General features: G+C 37.4%; 1 protein-coding gene across 2 annotated transcripts in view; it reads right to left on the bottom strand.

Moving 5' to 3' along the window:
• The window catches only part of ADAM9 (ADAM metallopeptidase domain 9), a 92717-nt gene that overhangs the window by 64907 nt on the left and 8993 nt on the right, over window positions 1-18817 (bottom strand). The window contains exons 2-4 of one of the 2 annotated variants that reach the window (XM_019953489.2): window positions 15373-15470; window positions 12509-12567; window positions 3663-3741 (exon numbers count right to left, since the gene is read on the bottom strand). In XM_019953489.2, the coding sequence (XP_019809048.2) occupies window positions 3663-3741; window positions 12509-12567; window positions 15373-15470 (236 nt within the window). Of the gene's footprint in view, window positions 1-3662; window positions 3742-9127; window positions 9239-9608; window positions 9795-12508; window positions 12568-15372; window positions 15471-18817 lie in introns of those variants that run through there. The other variant, XM_070781444.1, reaches the window with a different exon arrangement.

Raw genomic sequence — 18817 nt, 5'->3', positions numbered from 1 at the left:
AAACAGTAACTTCGCAGAGAAGAAATTGAGCAGATAACTCCTTAATAATTAACGTTAACACTGTCAGTGATAAACTAAGCTAATTACAGGACATGCTCATGATATGATACAGGGAACCCTTCAGGGTGGATCCCTGCCAAAGGTGCATAACCTGAATCTGATTGTGAGTAAATATCACAGAAACTCAAATTGCAGGACATTCTACAAGACGTCAGCCTATACTTCTCAAAAATGCCAATTTCATGAAATACAAGGGAAGACCAAGGATTTCCAGACTAAAAGGGATGGAAGACTGCTTGGTTCAACACATGAACTTGAATTTTCTTTCACTATAAAGTACATCATTAGGGTAATGGACTAAAACAAATATCAATAAGGTCTGTAATTGAGTAACAGTATTGCTTCAGTGTTAACTTCCTAATGCTGAGAACTATACTATGGTGACTTCTTTTGAAGTTCTTGCTTTTAGGATATTTACACTGAAGTATTTAAAGGGTAAAGGGACACCAGGTGTATAACATACTTTTCAGGGGGAAAAAATAGAGAGGAAAGGATAAAGTATGTATGATAAATGTTAACACTTGGAGAATGTAGGTGAAGGGTTTACATGACTGTTTTTCCTATTATTCCTGCAACTAATGTGAGAATTTCTGAAAAAATTTAAAAATTATGCACTAAACAACACAGGCTAAATTTCAACATTTTACAGCTTTTTCCAGTGTGGGGTTATTTACAACCACTGTTTTTCTTTCTAGCACTTTGAAGTTAAAGTCTAGCTTTGAGTTTGTCTTCTCACCAGAGGGGGAAAAAATATCTCTTCTATTACAGATGGGGTAGCACTTACAAAATAGTAACACAGTAACTCACAAAATTAAGTTTGTAAGTTAAATTTGTCAGTAAAGCTTCTCACTTCAATTACTATAGAAGGGCTCATCATTTGACATGACTGAAATTTAGCACTTGATCACTTACTCTACCAGCTTGATGGTATTTCTTTAATAACTTGGTTTTACCAAATATTTCTAAAACCTTCCATTTAGTTTTTAAAAAAACAACAAATCCTATTTTGCAAGTTTGCAAAACACCTAACTGCATCTGATGATTATACTAAAGGTAAAATGGCATAAACAGTTTGGAAACACACAAACTACACGCGAAAATACTCAACTACTGGAAGCAGAAGTACTCACAACTATTTGAGAATAACCTCCTACCACAAGAGCCAGAGAGCTTGGGGCAGTCTTTACAGAGCAAAGAGGGAGTTAGTTAAGGCACTTTCTAATGAACTGCAAGGTACCCAAAGGTCTAAGACTAATTTGGAGTTTTGACTTCACACAGCAACTCATATCAAGTGGTTATTAAAACTGTGTTTCTTTGTAAAAAATATGGCCTTGCAAAAGATGCTGAAAGCCACATGAGAGATTTACAAATTAATTTAAATAGAAGAATCACAAGGGAAAGCATTTACATTTTTCAGTGTGACTTAATTGCATTTTTTAAATTAATTAATTTATTTATTTTACTTTACAATATTGTATTGTTTTTGCCATACATTGACTTGAATCCGCCATGAGTGTACATGTGTTCCCCATCCTGAACCTCCCACCCACCTCCCTCCCCATCCCATCCCTCTGGGTCATCCCAGTGCACCGGCCTCGAGCACCCTGTATCATGCATCAAACCTGGACTGGCAATTCAGTTCACATATGATATTTTACATGTTTCAATGCCATTCTTCCATATCATCTCACCCTCACTCTCTCCCACAGAGTCCAACTTAATTGCATTTTATTAACGTTAAATGTCTATGTCACCATGATATCTCACAATGTTATCACACACAGAAAAATCCTAGTACCAAAGTTTTAATTGCTAGCTCAGATCCACAGTCACAATTTTGTCTATCTGAATTCAGAATTATTCCATTTTTATCTATCTGAAACTATCTATATTCAATAGCCAATACGTGAAAGGCTTCATCTTAGTTTATATTTTTCAAACACTCAAGAAAACATAATTAAATCACAATACTTTATAAAAGTTGCATAAATTTCCATGTAACTGAATCTATTTTTAGCAGTTTTAAGCATATAAACTTTCAATAATAGCAACAAAAAGTATTTACTGAATTCATAGTTGTTAGACTGACTAGTAAATATCTTACCAGAATTAACTCATTTAAACTTCTAATAACCACATGAAGTTACAATTATTATTACCATTTTAAGGTGAGGACACTAAGGCACAAACAGGTTAAAGAAACTTGACCAGCAAATAAATAATAGACACAGGAATCAAGTCCAAGCAGTGTGTCACCAAAATCCAGGCCAAGAAACCTCTCCAAGAGAAAAAGCACGCCTTTTTAAAAAACCACTGCTTTCATTGAGTTGCATAAATTATGTGGTCTTTGGTCTTATGCTATAGTAATCTTCAGAAGGATGACTGGGTGGATGGATGGATGAATGGATGATCTGCGGTCCGGATAATGCTATCAATACATTTAAACTGCTCTACTATTTTGCTGTTCAACACCAGACAAACAATAAAACAAATAAAACACGCACTTTTCAAAAAAATAAAATAAAATAAAACAACGAACAAACAGAACACTAAGATAAAAAAAATCAGAAAATTGGCCAGAAAAGGATAGGTCTAAGTCAGCATTGCCTTTTTTTAAAAAAGTCTCATAAATCATCTAAAATAAAGCTTTGCCTTCTATTTATTTGCAGAGTACTGCAAAAGTACAAAACTAACACAACTCCATCTAGCAAAATTTAACAAAACTCAGAGGAAAAACAATACATGCTTAACAGGGGTAAATATTTCTCCTGAAAACTATAGCAAAATAAATAATAATAATAACAGATAATACCTAACTGCTAAAAGGGACTTTAAGACATTATTTCCAACTAAAATTAGAAATGCTTCTGCTCTAAATAAATAATACATAAAGCCAAAGTCAACATCTGTCAATTATTTCACATATTCCTCCAGTTGCATCTTCAGGAATACTCTGTTCTCTAATGCAGAGAGGACCACACTTCTTTTCTCAACAAAAAAGTAGAATATCTAATAGCAAACAAGTGCTTGTTCTTTGGGGCTTCCCTGGTGGCTCAGATGGTAAAGCGTCTGCCTGCAATGCATGAGACCCGGGTTCGATTCCTGGGTCGGGAAGATCCCCTGGAGAAGGAAATGGCAATCCACTCCAGCACTCTTGCCTGGAAAATCCCATGGATGGAGAAGCCTAATAGGCTACAGTCCATGGGGTCGCAAAGAGTCGGACACGACTGAGGGACTTCACTTCACTCACTAATGGTAAGTCTAATTAAACTAATGGTTTAATAAGGAAGTTGAGATGTGCTTTATTCATCAAGTTTCAGCAAAATCAAAATATAAATCAAACTTTTCCCCTTCATGATCAGTAAGGTAGAAGATTATTTTCCTGGTCTTTTAAAAAAACACTTGACCATGAAGAACCAGAAGAGCTATAAGGTACAGTTTAATCTATGTCAATGTACCCACCACTCCCACCCCAGGACAACACCATATATTATCATATCAAAGGACGCCCTCAAGTAACAGTCCAGAGCAGCTGAAGAGAATGCACTTTAAAATTATAATTGTTTTAAATTCTGTATATGGTCAAGAGGAAAATAAATTACCTGTATACTAGGGTGGTCAGAGATCAGAGCCCCTTCCTTGTTGTAGGTATAAACTACAAAATCTTTGGGTAAAAGGTCTCTGCAGGAAGAATAAAACATACCATATAAGATTATTTTATCTCTTTACAGCTAAGAAAACAACTTTTATAAGACATTATTCCTAGTAGAGATGAGCAGGAATAAAAACATTCACCTGATAAATTGTTGTTTAAAGAAGGAGCTGCCATAAAACATAAAGCCCATGAATGCACTTGCATCTGAAATCGTGTACATTCCAATCAGAAAGAAATGTTTGAGTTGTGCATCTGTTCTCATGGTCATAAAACACTGGTTGCAAAAAACATTTGTAATGTCCTTAAAGTTTTCTGATTCGTCTCATAGGAAAAGTATAAATTTGGTTACATGGTACATCATATTTCCAGAAGAAAATAAATTATTTTACCCTCTTTTAAATGTCCTGGATAAAGAAGCAGCACTCATTGCCTTTAATCTCTAAGTACAGGGGCAAAATTTCTGTCCATTATTTAAAGAAGCAATTATTGCTGATCCTTGAATCTTCCTCCCATGTTAAGGGAGATCCACAGTGTAAACCACACGTGCAAAAACAGGGTTAGCTTTATTACAAAAAAAAAAATCCAATGACACTTGTTGAAGACAGTAAGGTCGACTTTATTATTGGTATTAAGTATAGGGACCACCTCAAAGACATTTTACAGCGGGGTGGGGAGAAAGAGCAGGCTCAACTGCAAATACAGCATGGGCAAGTGGGATTTTTTAGCCAAGGAGCACAGTGGGGGTCAGTGGATGGAAAACTCCTAAGAGGAAACATCAGGGGTGAGGAGCATTCTGGCTAAACCAACCTAACGGATTCTTGCTGAAGACAAGCCAGGGTAACCAGACATCACTGGGCGGGGAAGTGGGGTGGAAGATAAAGAACTTGATCAGACACCAGAGTGATCAGATATGGAGGGAGAGGGGAAATTCTTTCTAAAACTAGATTTTACAATAAACCACACTGATAGGCCTTAGAGAAGGTTCTGAAACCTGACTGAAGTTTGATCAAGCAAAAAATCTTTGTCAGTCTCCTCTCTTGTTTAAGGAAAGAAATGATATTCTTCTTTCCTCTGAATAACACAAGCCAATTTCCTCATTCAGTTGTCTTTTGTTGATTACAGACCAGCTGAATCATCTGTTGGAACTTGGTAGAAGGGGATATTTACTGGGTGGAGCTAGCAGTCAGGCAGTTAATGAGGGGAGTTGTTATGAAAATAAAAGAAAAACAAGGCTGAATGGTTAGAAACCAAGTTTCTGAGCTCAGTTGGCAGCCATCAAGATTTTTTTTAAACTTGAGCTTAGGGCATCTTCGAGCTTCCCTGGTGACTCAGATGGTAAAGCATCTGCCTGCACTGCGGGAGACCCAGGTTCAATCCCTGGGTTGGGAAGATCTCCTGGAGAAGGAAATGGCAATCCACTCCAGCACTCTTGCCTGGAGAATCCCATGGACAAAGGAGCCTGATGGGCCACAGTCCATGAGGTCACAAAGAGTCGGACATGACTGAGCGACTTCACTTTCACTTTCTTTAGGGCATCTTCAGTTGGTACAGTGAAAGCAGCACTGGCCACCTGACAAATTGTCCTGGTTTGAATGTCACTGGTGACAGCATCAGGTATTCTGATGAACTTCCTGAGAGGCCCACACCACAGAAGGCATAAAGATTGCCTACACGTGATCTGTTGAAACAGCCTTTTTTTGAAGGCTCCATCAATCTTCCAGCTGCAGCTTAGAGTTACAAGAAAAGGGCGATTTTAGTTCTCAATGACTCCAAGTCAGAAAGGATAAAAATTGGAAATGATAACTTAGAGGGTTATAGCCAGATACTGAAGGAAACTAGAAGAATTCGGGATTTGGTAAAGCTGGCAAAATATGCAAGATGAAAGTAGCAATGGTTCACTACAGGTTTCCATTGAAACAAACAAAAAAAACCCACATTCTTTCTATAGTCACCCCCATTTCTGTGAAAGATAAAGTAAGACTAATTTGTTTGCACATAAGTCTGGTCTCATTAAATCTGGCCTAGTTATTCATGTAAGTACAGTAAAAACAGTGATTGACCATATAGTATTTCATTTGAATTTGCTTTGCTAGAGCATTTCAGAAGGAACCAACAACTCTTACGGCTAGGAGGCTAAGTCAAGAACTTGCCACCAGATATGCCTACAATATCTATATATTTGGGTAAACTTTCTTATTGAGGTCCCCCAAATATCCTGAGGTTCCTGGCCCTGCCACAAGTGATCTTCCTTACTCACCTGTAAGGCAGGAAATCCTGTAAGCCAGAACAAGCCAGTTTTTCCAAGGGGAGCTGCATAAACAATTACCTTCTTAAAGTCAACCTTAGTTCCTTAAAGCTATCTAGTCACATCTGATTCAACACACATCATTCCCAAATACGACATTGTAATCAAAGCCTTGGTAATAAAACCAACAAGGGCAGATTTTTAACTGACTTATGCAAATAACTTATACTGCTATGAAAAATAAGATGCATTAACATATCAAATAAGCCTTATTAGTTCAGTATCCCTTTTTGTAAGGAGAGAGACAAATCCTTTGAGATTTTCCAAGATGCATTTGAGAAATCTCAAAGTTAGTTTGAGGTCAAAAAGACTCCAACTAGAACTTGATTTGTGGAAACTGTCAAACATGCCAAAAGGTTTCAACATTTGACTAATGGACCACAAGTGTCACTGTGAAACAACACTTAACTGTCCATTTAGCCAAAGTCACAATTAAAAAATTTCAAAGACAAACACAGGAAGCTATATAGTTATTTAGAAAAAAAAAAAAAAAAAAACTCTTAGTTCTCTTAATACTGAGAAGATTTGGTTTTCTCACATAATCAAAGACCTGATAAACACATGTCACATAGGAAATTATCTTAAAACACATCTTATCTTCTCAAGCTATGTATTTAAACGTAAAGAGAAACAACTAAACCAATAATCTAAGAAAACCCTGTTTTAACAGAAAAAGAAAACCAAATTCTGGTTTTGCATCAATGTACTATTAATATTAGGCAAATTAAACAAACAAACAAACCAAAAAACCTTACAAATAAATCCATCCAACAATAGCCAATTTTGACCACACAAGGAAAGATTCTTTTTCCAAGGTCCCTTTTCCACAAATTTTTTTATATCACTCAGTTTTTGTTCCACATTTTTCTTCTTTGTCATTCTGGAACAACCATTTATTCTACTTTGGGACAAAATTATTCTTTTTCCCTTAGTAAAACATATTTTTTATATCCTTCCTTATCAAAAATACACCTTATTTTCCTTGCATATAGTTTGTTTTCTTTACTTTTATTATTTCTAATAGCTTCATTTACGTATGTTGATTAGATTTTAGTCATTAGTAATCCTAATTTTCAGTAAAAGCTAAAAAGCAGGCAACTGCAAACTGTCTGCTACATGCTATCATTCTGTAGAAAATTTATGAATACATTATTTCATAATTTCTTGAGATGTATCTTTTTCATAGTATAATTTCTCATGCTTATCAACAGACACAAATACATTAGCTTCTCTATACCACATAAAAACAAGATGCCAAAGTAAATAAAATTAAATTTCTCTTCAGCAATTAATATTTCAATATTTTATCGTATTTAGAAATTATCTAGTCAGTGATTATCCATCTTTAACTTAGTATAGCTTTTAGGTTTCAAGTTATGAAAAAAAATTTTTAAATCATTTTTAAGGAGACATAAAACTTAATTACCATTGAAAAGTTCACTTATTAACTTCTATGTCACTTACATCTCTTTATTTTATTTGTTCTGAACAATTATTCTTGAATGAGTCATGAAAATTTCATGAGCCAGTAATTAAACAAAACTAGCTAGCTTAAGTTTTTTTTCTTATTGACAAATCAGGCAAGTATCCAAAAATAAAAAAAATCACAAAAGCAAAAAAAAAAAAAAAATTATATATTTATGGTTCTTCCCCCTTTGTTTTTAGCTGCCATGCTTGACATCAAGCAATTCCTTTTTTTATTATACATCTTGTTCTTTGGGTCAATTTATAATTTATAATCTTAAACATCTGGTAGAGATAACATAAGCTTATCTGAATAGTAAACAAAGGTAGAAAAAAATTGCATATCTGCATTACGTATTTAATACTGACAACTCTGAAGCTGTCAGAGTTTATCAACAATTGTATCTACACTATAAAAACCAGCTAAAAGATTATTCGAGATCATGTGAACTTAAAAAATAACTTGGGTTAGTGTCTGTATTCCCAAGAGTTTTATGAAAATAATTTATGTAAGTGCTCATTCCACCTCTAAACCTATTTGAATTGGATATTTAAGGGATTTTATAAGTTAATGTGATTCATTTCCAGCAGGAATAAACTATTTCACATGTATACATACACATAGACATATATAAACATACAGACAGACACAAATAGAAAACATGGCTTTCATTTTAAAATTTTAGCCATGAGTTAGTAAAGCAGCAATATAATCTCAGTGGTTTATCACCATTTTGTATTTTCAACTGAATTGACTCTGGCAAATAAAACAAGTTAAGGTTACCTGCCTACCAGTATTTCTGGAGGAGATTTTTAAGATTTTCTTTCACCATGGTAAGTAATCTTCCTTTGCCGTGGTCTAATTTTTAGGCAGGTGACTGAGGAAACACCTAACTGCTTTCTGGATGTTTCCAAAACCCATGTAAGTCATACAACCTATTTCCATTTGCTCTTTTCAGACTCAAGTAGAGTTATTTTCAGAGCTACTTGAGTTTTGTGAGAGCCCCTGATGGAGGGCAAGGAACTAAAAATGAAAATGACTGTGGGAAGCTGAGGCGCTGCCGTGGAAGTTGAAAGTCTGAAGTCTGTCAGGGGTAGACAGAGGGATGTAGGAGGTGGGGGTTCGAAATGGGACATATCAAAGGATCTAGGGAATGGGGTGGTGGGGGAGACTGATGGTAGCAGAAAGAGGAAGGAGGAGCAGAAGCAACAAGGAGGAGCAGTCAATCCAGGAAGCTCTCAAGTTTCCCAAAGACACCAGCAAAGTTTCAAATTATGCTCAGCAAAACATGTTAAGAAGAAAGGAAGCAGACAGAGCTGGCATAGCAGAGTCAGCAGGATGGGAGAAGAGGTGGTTTAGTTGGCTGAGAAGTTCCAATGGGAGAAGCCAGATACAAGAAAGAGAAAAAAGAGACCTCACATAGAGCCAAGAGGAAGGGACTTTCAGCCCAGGGAGCCAGGGAGTAATCCCCAATCAGAACAAGGAGCCAAGGAAAGCTGCCAGCCCAGGAAGTACCTGTCGAAAGAAGCCTGGCACTCTGACCCAACTTCAGAGCATACACTCAAAACCTTAAGAATCAAGTCTGTCTTTACCAGTTTCGGTGGACATTTGTCTGGAGCAAAGGTTCAGGAATCAGACTCACCAAAGGATCCCCGATCAGTCAGGACTGAAGATGAGGGCTTTGAAGGTGTCCAGAGTGAGAGGTCAGGGGTCCAGTGATGAATCTGATCCTACCTGAGTCATGCCACCATGACTGTCAAAGAAAAAAATATTCCACGACACTTGTTAAAGATGGTGAAGCCAATCTTATTTGGAGCTTGGCAGAAGTTATGGGGACCACTCTAATGGGATTTTATAGTGGGGGAGAGAGGTCACGCTCAACTCCAAGCATAGCATGGGCAGGTGGGAATTTGTACCCCATGAGCAAGGTGGGAGGTCAGTGGGTACAAAATTACTAAGATGAAACACCGGGGTGAAGGAGACTCTGGCTAAACCAATCAAAAGGATTCTTACTGAAGACAGACCATGGTGATCAGACATCACCTGGGAAGGATGGTAGAAGCTAAGGGTGGGGGGGTTCTTGCTAACCTCACTTGGCAGGGTTCTTGCTAAAACCAGATTACCTCCAACAAAGTGTACAGATGGGGCCCAGGAGAAGGTTCAGTAGCATGACCAAAGTTAGGTCAAGCAAAGGCTCTGCATCCTTCGCAGCAGAATTGGAGCAGCAATATACTTATCTTCAGGGCTTATGGACAAGTCAGGGATGCAAGGTGCCAGCTAGTGGTTTATAATGCAACTCTTAAGGCTCTAAGTCTCCAGGCGTCTATAGACTGTTTTAAGAGATGGAAAGATGGATGGTTGGCATGCCGTTTAATCAGTTACACAGCCTGACTTTAGCCACGTGACCAGTATGGTATAAAACAACCCCCTTGGTAAACACATGCCTGGGCTACCCTGAAAAGGTGACGATTCACTCATATCTCAGTGATGTGTAATCTGAAGCCACGTGCACATCTGTACAACTGAGAAAGGACCCCGAGGGACTCCGTTTGGAAGTTCTTAAACCTTCGATGATTTCCTCTGCTGTCTTCGTCCTGAGTCCTTTCCCCTTTACCTTTATGAAAGTCTCCTTGAGTGAGCTCGGGAGAGCCTGTGGAGTCCTGAGTCGTTTCAGTTATTCAACCACGTTCAATCGCTGCCCCGTCTCTCCTCTCTCCCCAACATATACACACACACTCTTTGCTCCCTCTGGTGGTGAATTTAAAAAGAATAAACTGAAGAGGGTACTTGGGCCTTGCTCTGCCCTTCTTCCTCCTTAGAAGTCACTGCCTGCCAGTGGGAACAAACTCCACCGTGCTCCTCTAGGACAAGGACTGCCATGGTGCACAGCGCTGACGTGAGTGGCTGAATCTGCCTAATCCAGGGTTCAGGACTCACAGGTCCATTGGGCTCTCATTCTCTGGTAAATCCCCTAACCCAGCCTTCATCAACCATGAGAGGGATATTTTAACCTTCTATCTAACTCACTCCTTTATTTTATCTTTAAATTTTTTCAGCACAGGGAGAGAAGAGGTGTGCTATCTTCTGCCACACAACCCCCCAGTCCCAGCCAAATACCCCAACGTAAGTAATTATGTACATCCCCCTGTAAGGAGGCTTCATTGTTTTCACCAAGAGATTCATGATCCAAAACAAGGTAGGCCCTGGGAGGAAAAAAGTAAGCACTCAAACATACTCACTTCTTCACTCAGAGCCATAATAGGCTATCTACCCTAACTCTTTCTCACTAGTGATCATTAGCTTTGATGACTGCTTCTCAAAGACATTCAAAGACCTGGCAACTCTCAACAAATGCCTGAAAAAGTACCATTTGCCCCCCAATTCAAGAGGCATAGGAATGTAGACACAACACCACACACACACATATATATCACTAGATACCAGGTCAAATGACTAGGATGTGTGCCCCTTTTACAAACTATGTGATGCTGAGTAAATCAAGTGAACTTCCTGAACCTTAGCATTCTGAGTCTGAAGCAAGGACCACAAGACTCCTCTATTATCAAATTGATATGATAGTCTAATAAATGACATACAGCTGAGGAAAATACTTTATAAGCTGAAACTAGGAGAATATAAGAAACTGTTATTATGTTGAAATCGTTTTAATTTCCATTTCTTATAGAAAGAGTAGAAAATATTTATATCTATTAAAAATTCTTGTACACAGTGACATCATTACATTGGAGACAAGCTGGACTTCAGAAGTTCTGAGAAAATTAATAAGTAATACAATAAAAAGTACCGGGTACAGTGCCCAGGACACAAAGCGCCTCTCTGTCCGAAAGAATCTGTCGCAGTGCCTAAAGCCCTGCCAGAGAGATCTCACTCTCTTCAGCTCAGCATTCTCTTCTAAGATAAAAAGTGTTATTCAAACTTGAGGGTCAGTAAAAAATCGCCCAGGATGGAAGCTTGTTAAAACACAGATAGCTGTGACACCTCCCCAAATTCTGCTTCATTCCAGGGGTGGACCTGAGAATTTGCATTTCTAGAAAACTCCCAGGAGCTGCTGCTACTGGTTCTGGGAGACATCTCTGAGCAGCACTTTACATCCCGTCAATCACACCTCCATGTAAATGGGTCTATTAGGCTGCTTTTTTCTGAAATCTCTCAAGAAAAGATACTGGAAGTTTAGCTTCATAAGAAAAGGAAGACAGGGAAGGATGGGCCACAAGACAGTGGTTGGCTCAGCACAGTCAGAAGCATAGAATTTCAAAAAAGCAACAGAGGTACACAGATTACCAAGGCAGGATCAGGTGAAAATATGCCAAAACTAAAAAGGAGGGCGAGAGACCACTCTTATGGACTGAGTGCTTGTGGCCCCTCCAAAATTCCTATGCTGAAGCTTTAACCTTCAGTGTGGCTATACTTGGAGATGGGGCCCACTAAGGAAATTATGGTTAAATGAGGTGATAAGGGTGGGGCCCTAAGCCAATGGGATTAGTGTCCTCATAAGAAGAAACACCAGAGAGCTCGCTCCTCCATCTACCCCGCTTCTGTACACAAGCCAAGGAGAGATCACGTGAGTGCCAGCCAGAAGGGTCTGCACCCCAAGAAGAGAGTCCTCACCAGACATTAATGCTGGCACCTTGATCTCAGATTTCCAATCCTGGGAGAAAATAAGTGTCTGTTATTGAAGTCTGTAGTATTTCACTGTGGCACCTCTAGCAGACAGATAAAGCTACTAAAGACTTCTTTACCACCTGCTCAGTGGTTTGTTGGGCCAGTCATGATTTTAAAGTTTTCTTAAGTACAAGCTTCTCTTCCTTTATTTTAGATTTATTTTCCTTTGCTTAAGTGTCAGTGGAAATGCAAAATTGTAGGGATTTTTCCATACTTCTACTCTTATTAGTCTCACCTTCTTAACAACCTACTAAGCAATATCTAACTAGAAAAGAAACCCATATAGTATTGAAAAAAGAAAAAAAATTACCAAAAAGGCAAAGTAAATAAAATTTCTTACTTATTCCTTTCCAAGTGAATTATATGCTCTTTTCCTTCAGCTTGAATGACATAAGATACCTATATGCACAAAGGAGAAAAGAACAATAAAACACTATCTTCTAAATAACTTTGCAACAACAGGTATTTAGGTATTTAAAGGACACTAGAAATTCCATCCTGAATGAAAATAATTTGGTACTGACTGGAACTCCTTTATGAAACAACCTGAAATATGCCCATAAATAATAAAAATGGACTCTGATCACCCCTATCTTCTTTGAATAACCTATAGTGGAAAACGACCCACATGTTTATCTAAAGTCTTCTTCAATTCATTTACAATTGCAATTGTGCTATAACTTCAGGGATTATTTTTAATAAATCCATTCCTGTATTACCTATAGTAAAAAGTAATTCTTCCTTTTGTTTAAATCTAATGAACCTCTTAGTTTCAGAAGATTATCCCTTGTTCTGGGTATCTGAAAGCTAGATGAAATTAATACACTTTTATGACTTTACATCTTCACAGGACTTAACACATTTCATCGGTTCTAAACCTACTTTCCCCCCCCTCACATCTCTGTGAACATCTCTGAAATTGGGACACATCGTACACAGGCAAAGTAGTCTAACTGGCAGCAGTCTGTTTCTTTCTTAATTACCGGCACGTTAAATAACAGTGTACCTCATGAAGACTGTGTCTCAGAATCAAAGAACTGAGATAAGTCAACTTGCATATCCTCTGTTTGTGGGAGCCTCTTCTCTACCTTAAACATTAAAATAACTTCCCCAGTGACTTACCGTTTCATTAGCCAGAAGCACTTAATGTGATCTCTAGAAACTTAATTCTAATAAAAAAGACAATCATGGAGGGACTCAATGAACAATAATATTATCAGAAGTGTCCTTATTATTAGAATTAATAATTAAATAATAAGTGCTTATTATTCTCCCTACTGCTTCTGGACTCCAAGTGAACACTTTGCCAAGAAACAGCAGGATCCACTTTCCTCAGGCACTTCAGCATCTGATTCCTAAGGCTGAGACCGGATCCACGTCCTAGGGTTCTACTTCCAAATTCTGCGTGGGGACCTCCATCTCCAGAGGCAACAAAAACACCAATCTCCTTGCACAGTTTTGGCATGTGTCTTTCTATTCCTTTCTGCTCTTGGGCAAATACAGGATATAAAAACACCACTGTCATCTCCCCTGAGAAGAATTCTGAGAATTTATGATAGTACATTCTTCCCCCAAATAGCTGCCTGCGTTGCTCATTCCCTTCCTTCTGGTCTTTGTTCTCCTACAGAGTCACCTTCTTAGGAAGGTCTTCCCGGGCTGTCCTATTAAAAAACACAAACCCTCCTACCCCTCACCCCCAGTTCCAATACTCCCCAGTTCCTTGCTGCTTTAATGCTCCCCACAATGATTATTACCATCTTGCGTGTGTGCTAAGTTGCTTCAGTCGTGTCCGACTCCATGCAACCCTATAGACTGCAGCCTGCCAAGCTCCTCTGTCCATGGGATTCTCCAGGCAAGAATACTGGAGTGGGTTGCCATTTCCTCCTCCAGGGGATCTTCCTGACCCAGGGCTCAAACTCACATCTCTCATGTCTAACCTGCACTGGCAGATGGGCTCTTTACCATCTTAAGTAATCTCTATTATTAATCTTACAATTATATTACCTATTTGTCTCTGTCTCTCCTCCCATGAGAATGGAAGCTCCACAGGGACATAATTCTGTCTGTTTCGTTCACATCATATCCCTAGGGCTTAAATGGTGCTTCCACCTCTTTCCCGATTATTTATCAGGGTACATATGGGACATTCACTACAATCCCAAGTATCTATGAGTGCAAAGCTGTTGAAGATCATCAGAGACAGGATGAAGCAGAAAAACACTGTCCCTATGCTACTAAGTGGAGGGGGGAAATAACAATGAAAACACAAATTGATAAAGGCAAAACAAAATTAAAGAGGAGAATGTCCAGTTCAAAACAAAGCAAGGAAAAATTATAAACCGTTCCACTGGAAGGAGATCTTAGAGTTATATACTCCTTACTTATAAAGAAGTAAATGAAGACGAATGATCTACCCAATCCATGGTAATGCCCAGAGGGAGGGTAACTCTGAAAGTTCCTGATGTTAACTACAGTGTACTCTTCACTCTGCCTAGTCCCTAAACAATGTACGACCTATCTCATAGCTAGAAATACTTTGTCAATTTAGAGGTAATATGCTAAACTCTTTATCCTCATCACTTGTTACTGGTAAATCATAATAAAGTTAAATTATATTTCGATGAAGTTGAAAGGTTTGCAAAATCAGTTGATATCCAAATACATTATTTCTGAACTTTACAATAAGAGAAAAATAGTATTGAAAAATAATTTTTGTGCACTGTTAGTATAGTATGTTTCTTCCGATATGGCAATAAAACTCACTTTTGCAAACATCCCCAGATATAAAAATACATACATATAACACACATTCTCCAGTGTCAGTGAAGATTCAGCATACAGTACTCTACCTGTCATACACTAAGAGAGAGGTGAACTCTTGTTGTAAGAAGAACACTGTAACCATCACCAGTCAGGTAACGGTCAGAGGTCTATGTAACCAGCATCCTATACTGGTCACAGACTTTTATTTAACTGACTATTTCACCCACTTATGTTTCAAGCTGATTATTTTGTCTTTAAAAAAAAAAAAAACAAGCTACTAAGAATCAGTATGTCACTTTTACTAGAATAATGTCCAATGGACACAAGTGCCATAAGCATGGGTCAACATTACTCACTGAACCAATCAGTGATGAAAATAACATTATTGTCTTAAAATGAGTGAAACTGAAATACATACATATTTCTCAAGAGATAACTTACCTGCTCTGAGAAGGGCCTAGGGGCTTCTCTTCGTTCTCGAGTTAATTTCCAAGGTGTTATAATTTCATAAGAAGAGAGATGGGAGGTCTGTTGAAAGCCTACAGAATAAGGAACAACAAACATAACAATTGAACCTGAAAAACTACATTCCCCCTAAAATACAATGGAAATCAAAAGCCAAATATTCAAAAAAAAAGAGCTGAGTGTTCAATTCATAGAAAAACCATCTGACATTCTCACATTAAAATAGGTATAGTTTTAGAACTTCTCTGGTGGTCCAGTGGTTAAGACTCTATCTGACAATGCAGGGGGTGTCGGTTTGATCCCTGGTCAGGGAATTAAGATTCCACATGCCATGCAGCACAACCAAAAGATAAGAAAATAACAAATTAGTAATAAAAAATAAAATATTCAGTTTTATATAAAGTTTTATAGGAAAATAGCAAAATAGCAATATACCAGATAGTATAAAGGGGAAGAAATGTATTTCTTAAAAACAAGGATGTTAGCCTTTATCCAAACAGTATATTCACAGCAATCATTTTCAAATAATTTTTTAGCTATAAATCCTAACCCTCTGTCTTAAAAGAAATCTTAAGATATAAACAAAAGGAAAAAAAAAATGCTAACATGGGGAAATGGAGTGAAGGCTCTGTTCACTTCTCTCTCATTTCCTACCTTCACCCAACATGAATGTCATCCCGAGATGGTATGGGGATGCCTACAAAATGGTCAAGGATGGTAAAAGGAAAAAGTTACTTTTAATGCCTGATGTATTAACTCTAATAAGTAAATTGCTAACAATGTAGCAATTATCTCCAATGAAATTACTGCTATTAATCTGTTCTAAAAACTTGAATAGTTAAAATATATAAAAAATGAAGAACTCAGAACCATCATACAAGACTTTCTCCCAATTCCAACCCGTACAGCTCATCACAGAGTGGAATCACAGCTGAACCGGCTGAACCGGGTCTGGCTTCTAAAATCATCATTTGAAAGGGGAGAGAGGTAAACTAGGAGTGCGGAGCTCACAGATACACACCACTGTATGTAAAACAGATAGCAACAAGGAACAACTGAAAAGAATCTGAAAAAGAATGAATATACATGCATATATATATATATATATATATATATATAACTGAATCACTTTGCTGTACACCTGAAACACATACAACATTGTGAATCAACCATACTCCAATAAAAGCTAAAAAAATAAAAATAAAATAAAGGACCTTATGTTACTGTATAGCACATGGAACTAAATTCAATATCTTATAATAATCTATAATAGAAAATAATCTGAATATATATAACTGAATCACTTTGCTGGAAATAACACAGTATTGTAAGTCACCTATACTTCAATTTTAAAAAGTAAGATCTACCTAGAAGAATAAAAATGAAAATAAATAAGTAAATAAAACAATGAGCACAAAGTCATCTTGTTTCATTGTCACTGAAGTAATCAAGCAGGATTCATGTATAAATGCAAAATTTTATTGTTAGGATCCTATTTGGTACTTTTAAAATTACCAAAGGTATTAAATAATCATGTATTATTTGAAAAATAACATAACTATAAAAAAATAAAGTCATCACTTAAGCAAAATTTGGACATAATTAAAACAGGCCATATAAATCCCTTAGGGAGACACACCCCCATGCTGGCATCTGATACAGTCTCATTTTAACACTGCATAGATATGTGAAAATCTTGAGGAATTAGTGTTAATTTTTTAAAGTGTAATAAGCCTACTGTGGGTAAGGTTTTCTTTAAAAGTCCTGATGTCATAGAGATTCATTCTAAATATTCAAGGGCAAGATGACATGACATCCAGGATTTTCACCCAAATAATTCAGTGTGCGTTTGAGGGATCAGACACATATGAAATTATATTAAAATCTGGATTATATTTAATTATATTAAAATCTAGGTACACAGGGGTTCGTTACTTTTTTTTTTCCTTTTGGCTGCGGCATGCGGGAATCTTTGTTCCCTGACCAGGAATCAAACCTGCGCCCCCTGCAGTGGAAGTGCAGAGCCTGAACCACTGGACCACCAGGAAAGTCCCTTTTTTTCTTTCTTTTTCCTTTTTATTACTCTTCTCTCTACTGTTGTGTATGTTTAAATTTCTTATAGTAAAATAATATTTTTAAAAGTAATAATCTATAGGGAGTAGAAGGAGGGGAGAGACTTTTATTTTTACCTTCACTTCATAAACTCTGTATTATTTATAATCTCTATGAAATGTTAAAAATACAACACGTATCCTATATATGAAACCACAGTGCATGCTAAGTTGCTTCAGTCATGTCCAATTCTGTGTGACCCTATGAACTGTAGCCCACAAGGCTCCTCTGTCCATGGGATTTCCCAGGCAAGAATACTGGAGTGAGTTGCCATGCCCTCTTCCAGGGGATCTTCCCCATCCAGAGACGGAACCCATGTCTCTTTTGCCTCCTATACTGGCAGCTGGGTTCTTTACCACTAGCACCACCTGGGAAGCCCTGAGACCATGATGCTGATGGTTTAATTGCTCAGTCGTGTCCAACTCTTGTGACCACATGGACTGCAGCCCTCCAGGCTCCTCTGTCCATGGGATTTTCCAGGCAAGAATATCAGAATGGACTGCCATTTCCTTTCCCATATATGAGACCATAAGGTGTGTCATAAACAAACATGTATCATAAGTAAACATACCAAGCTTGTTTAAAGCAGTTACCACGATGGAATAGAACTACACAGTAATGAGATAAGGACTCAGACTTTTATTTCCTGCACTCAAGCCTGACTGTATTGTTTGAATTTGTTTTTATAATGAGTATTCTGAAACCCCAAATTACTGCTGAAATTAAAAGGGGAGGAAAAAAGGTGTTTGTTCAACTTAAAAAAAAAAAGCATAAACTACTTAAAGTACTGATTATCTAGAATCTCAGCACCTAATTTCTACCCATCAGTCTCATTAACTTCACATCTAGATTATGACACCTTCTACTCCCACTCACCTTCTTTCCATCCAAACTCTTAACGGTCATTCATTCCTTAACTGCCTTACGTCCCTCAGAGGTCTCAGATGCAGATTAAAATGAAGTCTAACCTTCCACAAAACACCACTGTGCAATAAAATGTCTATAATCTTGTCTAGTTTAAAATTTTTAAAGATACAATGTAAACAGGAAAATATAACTTATTTCATGTTCAATACAACATGTCACACTAACAGTTTTCAAACTCTTTACTCTGTTTGGCATAATAGCAACAAAATGGGGCTTCACATCATCACATAAAAATACTAGAAATGGACTCCAATACTCACAAAAGCAATCAGGGGCTGATTGACATAAGGCATCCTTATGATACGCTATGACAAAATATCCCTCAGATATTTGGAGTTGTCAGTTGGGAGCCATCTCAAAAGAAATTCATGGCCTTAACAGA

Source organism: Bos indicus, chromosome 27, assembly GCF_029378745.1.
Source record: "Bos indicus isolate NIAB-ARS_2022 breed Sahiwal x Tharparkar chromosome 27, NIAB-ARS_B.indTharparkar_mat_pri_1.0, whole genome shotgun sequence".
Classification (NCBI taxonomy): Eukaryota; Metazoa; Chordata; class Mammalia; order Artiodactyla; family Bovidae; genus Bos; species Bos indicus.
Note: the sequence above shows the minus strand (reverse complement) of the source record. Positions and strands in the feature narration are given on the sequence as shown.